This window comes from Vidua chalybeata, chromosome 34 (genome assembly GCF_026979565.1).
Source record: "Vidua chalybeata isolate OUT-0048 chromosome 34, bVidCha1 merged haplotype, whole genome shotgun sequence".
Lineage (NCBI taxonomy): Eukaryota > Metazoa > Chordata > Aves > Passeriformes > Viduidae > Vidua > Vidua chalybeata.
The window spans coordinates 404,831-414,667 of NC_071563.1; the positions used below are offsets into that span (position 1 = coordinate 404,831).

Here is a 9,837-nt window from a genome sequence, read left to right on the forward strand (position 1 = left end):
CCCCCCCTAACCCCCTCGTCTCCCCCCCCCCCCCAGCAGCACCCGGGGCCCTGAAGCCGGCGATGCCCCTGGCCCATGGCTCTCCTTAGCATGGCCCGGCCACCTCAGCGCCCGCCCCGGTGGCCCCCGGCGGCGCCCGGCCCGCTGCCGCCGCTGCCGCCGCTGCTGCCGCTGCTGCTGCTGCCGGCGGCCGCCCTGGCGTGGCTACCGGCCGCGGCGGCCGCCTCGCCCACGCCGTGCCCGGCGGCGTGCACCTGCAGCAACCAGGCCAGCCGGGTGATCTGCACGCGGCGCGAGCTGCTGGAGGTGCCGCAGAGCATCTCGGTGAACACGCGCTACCTGAACCTGCAGGAGAACCACATCCAGGTGAGGGCCGGCGCTGCCGGGCACCGACCGGGAGATACCGGGGCGGATTTACCGGGATTGACTTAGCGGGATTGACTTACCGGGATTGGTTTATTGGGATTGACTTAGCAGGACTTACCGGGGCTGACTTACTGGGATTGACTTACCGGGATTGGTTTACTGGGATTGATTTACCGGGATTGGTTTATTGGGATTGACTTACCGGGATTGACTTACCGGGATTGTTTATTGGGATTGACTTACCGGGATTTACCAGGATTTACCGGGGCTGACTTACCGGGATTGACTTACCGGGATTGACTTTACCGGGATTGACTTACCAGGATTGGTTTACTGGGATTGACTTACCGGGATTGACTTACCGGGATTGTTTATTGGGATTGACTTACCGGGATTTACTGGGATTTACCGGGGCTGACTTACTGGGATTGACTTACCGGGATTGACTTAGCGGGATTGACTTACCAGAATTGACTTTACCAGGATTGACTTACCAGGATTGGTTTATTGGGATTGACTTAGCGGGATTGACTTACCGGGATTGGTTTATTGGGATTGACTTAGCGGGATTGACTTACCGGGATTGACGTACCGGGACTGGTTTGCTGGGATTGACTTACCGGGATTTACCGGGATTTACCGGGGCTGACTTACCGGGATTGACTTACCGGGATTGACTTTACCGGGATTGACTTACCAGGATTGGTTTACTGGGATTGACTTACCGGGATTGACTTACCAGGATTGACTTTACCGGGATTGACTTACCAGGATTGGTTTATTGGGATTGACTTACCGGGATTGATTTACCAGGATTTACCGGGATTGACATACCGGGATTGACATACCGGGATTTACTGGGACTTAGCGGGATTGATTTACCGGGATTGATTTACCAGCACTTACCGGGATTGATTTACTGGGATTGACATACCGGGATTTACCGGGAATTAGTGGGATTGATTTACCGAGATTTACCGGGATTGATTTACCGGGACTTAGCGGGATTGACTTACCAGGATTGACTTATCAGGATTGACTTATCAGGATTGATTTACTGGGATTTACTGGGATTGATTTACCAGGATTTACCGGGATTTAGCGGGATTGATTTATCGGGATTGACTTACCGGGATTGACTTACCGGGATTGGTTTACCAGGATTGGTTTACCGGGATTGACATACCGGGATTGATTTACCGGGATTTACCGGGATTGACATACCGGGATTGATTTACTGGGATTTACCGGGATTGATTTACCGGGATTTACTGGATTGATTTACCGGGATTGATTTACCGGGATTGACTTACTGGGATTGGTTTACCAGGATTGGTTTACCGGGATTGACATACCGGGATTGATTTACCGGGATTTACCGGGATTGACATACCGGGATTGATTTACTGGGATTTACCGGGATTGATTTACCGGGATTTACTGGATTGATTTACCGGGATTGATTTACCGGGATTGACTTACTGGGATTGACTAACTGGGATTTACTGGGATTGATTTACTGGGACTGACTGGGAGCTACTGGGATTTACCAGGATTTACTGGCACTTACCGGCACTTACCGGGATTGATTTACCGGGACTTACCAGGATTGACTTACCGGGATTTACCGGGATCGATTTACCGGGACTGACTGGCACTTACTGGGATTGACTAACCGGGATTTACTGGGATTGATTTGCCGGGATTTACTGGGAGCTGCCAGGACTTACCGGGACTGACTGGCAATTACTGGCACTTACCGGGATTGACTTACCGGGGTTTACCGGCACTTACCGGGATTTACTGGGATTTACTTCCTGGCACTTTCCGGGATTAATTTACCGGCACTTACCAGGATTTACCGGCACTTACGGGGATTTATTTACCGGGACACAGCGGGATTTACTTCCCGGGACTTACCGGAATTGACATAACGGCACTTACCGGGGTTTGCCGGGATTTACCGGGATTGACTTTACCGGGATTGACTTACTGGGATTGACTTACTGGGGCTTACTGGGATTTACTTACCGGGACGTACCGGGAGCTACCGGGATGGACTTACCGGCGTTTACCGGCACTTGCCGGGAGTGATTTACCGGGACTTACCGGGACTTACCGAGAGTTGGAGGGTGGTGGCGTTTGGGGGTGAAATAGTTGGCATATTTTGAATTTTTTAATATTTAAAAAATATTTTTAATAGTTTTTGTTGTAATATTTTTTCAGGTTGTAAAGGTTTTTAATATTATTGATATTGTCAATGTTTTTAATATTTTGTATTTTAGTGTTTTTAATGTTGTTCATGTTGTGAATATCTTTCGTGTTTTTAATGTTTTGTGTTCTAGTATTTTTAATATTTTTATATTTTAAAGAATTTTTTGGTATGTTGAATGTTTTGTATATGGTTAATATTTGTAATAATTTAAATATTTTGTATTTTAATATTTTAAATATTTAAAATATTTTAAATAAATATTTTAAATATTTTATATTTTTATATTTGTAATATTTTGTATTTTTATATTTTTAAATAATTTTAATTTTAAAAATATTTTTAATATTTTTAATCTTTGGTATTTTAATATTTAAAATATTTTATGCTGTAAACATTTTTAATACTTTTATTGCTTTTATTATTTTTAATATTTTGTATTTTCATATTTTTGTATTTTCAGATTTTTATATTTTTAATATTTTTTCCATTTTAAGTACTTTTAATATTATTAAAATCTGTGCTAAAGTATTAAAGTCCGTGCTAAAGTCCGTGCTAGGGTATCAAAAGTCTATGCTAAATTCCGTGCAAAGGTGTTAAACTCAGAACTAAAGTATTAAAGTCCGTGCTAAAGTATGAAAGTCCGTCCTAAAGTATTAAAGTCCATGCTAAAGTCCACGCTCGAGTATTAAAGTCGGTGCTAAGGTATTAAAGCCCGTGCTAAATTCCGTGCTGAAGTATTAAAGTCCTGTCCTAAAAGATCAAAGTCTGTGCTAAAGTCCGCACTAAAGTATTAAAGTCCTAAAGTGCTAAAATCTGTGCTGAAGTATTAAATTCCGAGCTGAAGCAATAAAGTCTGTGCTGAAGTCGGTGCTAAAGTATTAAAGTCCGTGCTAAATTTCGTGCTGAAGTATTAATGTCCCTGCTAAAGTATTAATTACAGTCCGTGCTGGAGTATTAAAGTCCGTTCTAAAGTACTGAAGTCTGTCCTGAAGTAATAAAGCTGGTGCTAAGGTATTAAAGTCCGTGCTAAAGTATTCATTAAAATTCATGCTAAAGCATTAAAGTCCTTGCTTAAGTGTGAAAGTCCGTGCTAAACTATGAAAGTCCATGCTGAAGTATTAAGGTCCATGCTAAAGTCCGTGCTAAAGTATTAATTAAAGTCTGTGCTAAAGTATTAAACTCGGTGCTAAAGTCCGTGCTAAAGTATTCGTTAAAGTCCATGCTGAAGCATTAAATTCTGTACTAAAGTATCAAAGTCTGTCCTGAAAAAATAAAGTCGGTGCTAAGGCGTTAAAGGCGGTGCTGAAATATTAAAGTCCATGATATAGTCCATGCAAAGGCACTAAAATCCATGCTAAAGTATTAAAGTCCGTGCTAAAGTCTGTGCTAAAGTATTAATCAAAGTCTGTCCTAAAGTATTAAGGTCCGTGCTAAAGTATTAAAGTATTAGAGTCTGTGTTAAAGTATTAAACTCAGTGCTAAAGTCCGTGCTAAAGTCTGTGCTAAAGTCCGTGCTAAAGTATTAATTAAAGTCTGTGCTAGGGTCCTAAAGTCCATACTAAAGTATCGAAGACTGTCCTGAAGTAATAAAGTCAGCGCTAAGATATTAAAATCCGTGCTAAAGTATTAAAGTCTGTGCTAAACTATTAATTAATGTCTGTTCTAAAGTAGTGAAGTCCGTGCTGAAGTCCGTGCAAAGGTGTTAAAATCCGTGCTGAAGTATTAAAATCCGTGCTCAAGCGTCAAAGTCTGTGCTAAAAGTATTAAAATCTGTGCCAAAGTCCATGCTAAAGTATTAAAATCCGTACTAAAGTATTTCAGTCCGTCCTGAAGTAATAAAGTCCGTTCTAAGGTATTAAAGTTGGTGTTTATGTCCGTGCTAAAGTATTAAAGACTGTGCTAGAGTATTAAAATGCGTGCTGAAGTGTTAACATCCATGCTAGGGTATTAAAGTATCAAAGTCCGTGCTGAATTCCATGCAAAGGTGTTAAAGTCAGTGCTAAAGTATTAAGGTCCGTGCTAAAGTATTAAAATCCATGCTAAAGCAAAGTATTAAAGTCTGTGCTAAAGTACTTAAGTCTGCACTAAAGTATTAAATTCCCGGTTTAAAGTATTACACTCCCCGCTAAAGTATTAAGGTCTGTGCTCAAGTATCAAAGTCTGTGCTAAAGTATTAAAATCTGTGCCAAAGTCCGTGCTAAAGTATTAATTAAAGTCTGTGCTAAAGTATTAAAATCTGTGCCAAAGTCCGTGCTAAAGTCTTAAAGTCCGTTCTAAAGTATCAAAGTCCGTCCTGAAGCAATAAAGTCGGTGCTAAGGTGTTAAAGCCTGTGCTAAATTCCGTGCTGAAGTATTAAAGTCTTGTCCTAAAATATCAAAGTCTGTGCTAAAGTCCGCACTGAAGTATTAAAGCCCATGCTAAATTCCGTGCTGAAGTATTAAATTCCAAGCTAAAGCTTTAAAGTCTGTGCTGAAGTATTAATGCCCATGCTAAAGTAGTAAAGTCCGTGCTAAAGTATTAAAGTCCGTGCTAAAGTCCGTGCTAAACTATTAACTAAAGTCTGTGCTAAAGTATTAAAGTCCATGCTCAAGTATCAAAGTCTGTGCTAAAGTATTAAAATCTGTGCCAAAGTCCGTGCTAAAGTCTTAAAGTCCGTACTAAAGTATCGAAGTCCGTCCTGAAGCAATAAAGTCGATGCTCAAGTATTAAAGTCAGTGCTAAGGTATTAAAGCCCGTGCTAAATTCCATGCTAAGGTATTAAAGTCAGTGCTAAGGTATTAAACTCAGTGCTAAAGCATTAAGCTCTGTGCTAATGTATTACATTCTGAGCTAAAGTATTAAGTTCCGTGCTAAAGTATTAAATCCCATGCTCAAGTATTAAAGTCCGTGCTAAAGTCCGTATTAAAGTATTAAAGTCCGCACTAAGATATTAAAGTCTGCGCTAAAGTCCGTGCTCAAAGATTCAAGTCCGGCCTAAAGTTTTAAACTAAACTATCAAAGTCCACGCTGAAGTATTAAAGTCCGTCCTAAAGTATCAAAGTTTGTGCTAAAGCATTCAAATGCGTGCTAAAGTCCGTACTAATAAATTATTTGCTATTAATTTATTATTATTAATATTACAGAAATTTCTCAACAGGAAAAAAACACTTCTTTGGTGCTTCTCCTTAATTACGATTACCAAACGAACCAACCTTTGGTGCTTCTCCTTAATTACGATTACCAAATGAACCAACCTTTGGTGCTTCTCATTAATTACGATTCCCAAACGAACCAACCTTTGGTGCTTCTTTTTAATTATAATTACCAAACCGACCAACCTTCGCTGTTTCTCATTAATTATAATTACCAAATTGACCAACCTTTGGTTCTTCTCCTTAATTACAGTTGCCAAACCAACCCATCTTTGGTGCTTCTCCTTAATTACCGTTACCAAACGAACCAACTTTTGGTTCTTCCCCTTAATTACAGTTACCAAACCAACCAATCTTTGGTGCTTCCCCTTAATTACGATTACCAAACGAACCAACCTTTGGTTCGTCTCATTAATTACGATTACCAAACGAACCAACCTTTGGTTCTTCTCCTTAATTACCGTTACCAAATGAACCAATCTTTGGTTCTTCTCCTTAATTACGATTACCAAACGAACCAACCTTTGGTGCTTCTCTTTAATTATAATTACGAAACCAACCAATCTCCGCTGCTTCCCCTTAATTACCGTTACCAAACCAACCAACCTTTGGTTCTTCTTAATTATAATTACGACACCAACCCATCTGTGGTGCTTCTCCTTAATTACACTTGCCAAACCAACCCATCTTTCATTCTCCTTAATTAGAATTATGAAAGCAACCAACTTTTGGTGCTTCTCCTTAATTATAATTATGAAAGCAACCAATCTTTGGTGCTTCTCCTTAATTACAATTACCAAATGAACCAACCTTTGGTGGTTCTTAATTACAATTATGAATCCAACCAAACTTTGGTGCTTCTCCTTGATTACCGTTACCAAATGAACCAACCTTTGGTTCTTCGTAATTACAACTATGGAACCAACCAACCTTTGGTTCTTCTCCTTAATTACAATTACCCAACGAACCAATCTTTGGTGCTTCTCCTTAATTACAATTACCCAATGAACCAATCTTTGGTGCTTCTCCTTAATTACAATTACCCAACGAACCAACCTTTGGTTCTTCTTAATTACAATTACCCAACGAACCAATCTTTGGTGCTTCTCCTTAATTACAATTACCCAATGAACCAATCTTTGGTGCTTCTCCTTAATTACCGTTACCCAACGAACCAACCTTTGGTTCTTCTCCTTAATTACGAATACCAAACCAACCCACCTTTGCCGCTTCCCCTTAATTACCATTACCCAAACGAACCGATTGCCTCCCCGCGCAGGTGATCCGCACCGACACCTTCAAGCACCTGCGCCACCTGGAGATCCTCCAGCTCAGCCGCAACCTGGTCCGCAAGGTGGAGGTGGGCGCCTTCAACGGGCTGCCCAACCTCAACACGCTGGAGCTCTTCGACAACCGCCTGACCACGGTGCCCACGCAGGCCTTCGAGTACCTGTCCAAGCTGCGCGAGCTGTGGCTGAGGAACAACCCCATCGAGAGCATCCCCAGCTACGCCTTCAACCGCGTGCCCTCGCTGCGCCGCCTCGACCTGGGCGAGCTCAAGCGCCTCGAGTACATCTCGGAGGCCGCCTTCGAGGGCCTGGTCAACCTGCGCTACCTCAACTTGGGCATGTGCAACCTCAAGGAGATCCCCAACCTGACGGCGCTGGTGAGGCTGGAGGAGCTGGAGCTGTCCGGGAACCGCCTGGGCCGGGTGCGGCCGGGCTCCTTCCAGGGCTTGGGCAGCCTGAGGAAGCTGTGGCTGATGCACGCGCGGGTGGCGGCGGTGGAGCGCAACGCTTTCGACGACCTGAAGGCGCTGGAGGAGCTGAACCTGGCCCACAACGACCTGGCCTCGCTGCCGCACGACCTCTTCGCGCCGCTGCACCGGCTGGAGCGCGTGCACCTGCACCACAACCCCTGGCGCTGCGACTGCGACGTGCTCTGGCTCAGCTGGTGGCTGCGCGAGACCGTGCCCAGCAACACCAGCTGCTGCGCCCGCTGCCACGCGCCGCCGGCGCTGCGCGGGCCGCTACCTGGGCGAGCTGGAGCCCGGCCACTTCACCTGCTACGCGCCGGTCATCGTGGAGCCGCCGGCCGACCTCAACGTCACCGAGGGCATGGCGGCCGAGCTCAAGTGCCGCACGGGCACGGCCATGACGTCGGTCAACTGGCTGACGCCCAACGGGACGCTGATGACGCACGGCTCGTACCGCGTGCGCATCTCGGTGCTGCACGACGGGACGCTCAACTTCACCAACGTCACCGTGCAGGACACCGGGCAGTACACCTGCATGGTCACCAACGCCGCCGGCAACACCACGGCCACCGCCACGCTCAACGTCTCGGCCGCCGACGCCGCCGCGGCCGCCGCGGCCGCCGCCGCGGCCACCGGCTACACCTACTTCACCACGGTCACCGTGGAGACCACCGAGGGCGCCGGCGGCGACGACCAAGCTCCCCAGACCCCCGCCGCGCCCACGGCGGCCGGCTGGGAACCGGCCGGCGCCTCTACGGCCGCCCCGGCCACGCGCGCCACCGGCAAACCCTTCACCGTGCCCATCACGGCGGCAGCGGCCGGCGCGGCGGCCGGGGGAGGTCTCCAAGATTTGGACGACGTCTTGAAGACCACCAAGATCATCATCGGCTGCTTCGTGGCCATCACCTTCATGGCCGCCGTCATGCTGGTGGCCTTCTACAAGCTCCGCAAGCAGCACCAGCGCCACAAGCACCGCGGCGGCCCCGCGCGCGCCGTGGAGATCGTCAACGTCGAGGACGAGCTGGCCGGAGGTCCCGCCGGCGGGGGCGGCGGCGGCCCCCGGCGGCGGCGCCGGGACGGGTGGGGACAACCGGTTGGCGCTGCCGGCGTTGGAGAGGGAGCACCTGGACAGGTACGCGGCGTTGGCCGCCCACTACGGCGGCCCGGCGGCGGCGCTGGGCTGCGGGAAGACGCCGCTGCTCAACTCGGTGCACGAGCCGCTGCTCTTCAAGAGCCCCTCCAAGGAGAACGTGCAGGAGACGCAGATCTGAGATTTTTTTTTTTTTTTTTTTTTTTTTGGGGGGGTGGGGGTTGGGGGGGGGGGATTGGAAGCCACCCCCCCTCGCCCCCGAAAATCCACCCGGACGGAAGGAAAAAGGGGAAAAAAAAAAAAAAAAACCACAGAAAACAAACAAAACAAAAAAAAAAAAAGATTTTGGGGGAGAGGAAGAGGAGAAATGTGAGGGGAGGCTCGGAGGAATTGGGGGATGGAGCTGGAAAAATGGGGGAGAGACTTGTAAAAAAAAAAAGTTAAAAAGTGCGGGGGGGACGTGGTGGAAAGATGGGGGGAGAGAGATCTAAAAAATGTGGGGGAGACTCCTAAAAAATGGGGAGGAAAATCCCTAAAAACGGGGAGGAAAATCCCTAAAAATGGGGAGGAAAATCCCCTAAAAAATGGGGAGGAAAATCCCCTAAAAAAATGTGGGGGAAACTCCTAAAAATGGGGGAAATTCCTAAAAAAAAAGTGGGGAGGGAGACTGTGAAAAAATGGAGGAAACTCCTAAAAAATGTGGGGGAAAATCCCCAGAAAACGTGGGGTAAACTCCTAAAAAATCGGTGGGAGAATCTCCTAAAAAATGGGGAGGAGAATCCTGAAAAATGTGGGGAAACTCCTACAAAATGGGGGGGGGGGGGGCGGAAATTCCTAAAAATAAGTGGGGGGAGACTCCTGAAGAATTGGCGGAAACTCCTAAAAAATGTGGAGGAAAATCTCCAAAAAAATCTGAGGGAGACTCCAAAAAAAGTGGGGGAAAATTCCCCCAAAATGGGGAAGAGACTCCTAAAAAATTGGGGGAAATTCCCTAAAAATTGTGGGGGAAAATCCCCAGAAAATAGGGGGGAGACGCCTAAAAATGTAGAGGAAAGTCCCCCAAAAATGTGGGGGAAATGCTCCCGAAAAAAATTGGGAAAGATTCAGGAAAAACTCCAGGAAAGGAGGGGGGAAAATCCCAAAAATGTGGTGAAAAAACCCTAAAAAAATGTGGGAGAACAGTTATGGAGGAAACCTTAAAAAATATGAGGGGAACCCTAAAAAATATGGATGAAAATTCCCAAAAATAGTAGAGGAAAATCCCCCCAAAAATGTGGA

General features: G+C 46.2%; 1 protein-coding gene across 1 annotated transcript in view; it reads left to right on the forward strand.

Moving 5' to 3' along the window:
• Nucleotides 1-8,787, forward strand: part of LRRC4B (leucine rich repeat containing 4B) — a 15,596-nt gene extending 6,809 nt beyond the window's left edge. The window contains 4 exon segments of the mRNA XM_053968397.1: nt 37-366; nt 6,993-7,736; nt 7,738-8,507; nt 8,509-8,787. Of these exon segments, the coding sequence (XP_053824372.1) occupies nt 76-366; nt 6,993-7,736; nt 7,738-8,507; nt 8,509-8,740 (2,037 nt within the window). The 5' untranslated portion in view covers nt 37-75 and the 3' untranslated portion in view covers nt 8,741-8,787.
• The last annotated feature ends 1,050 nt before the right edge of the window (nt 8,788-9,837 follow it).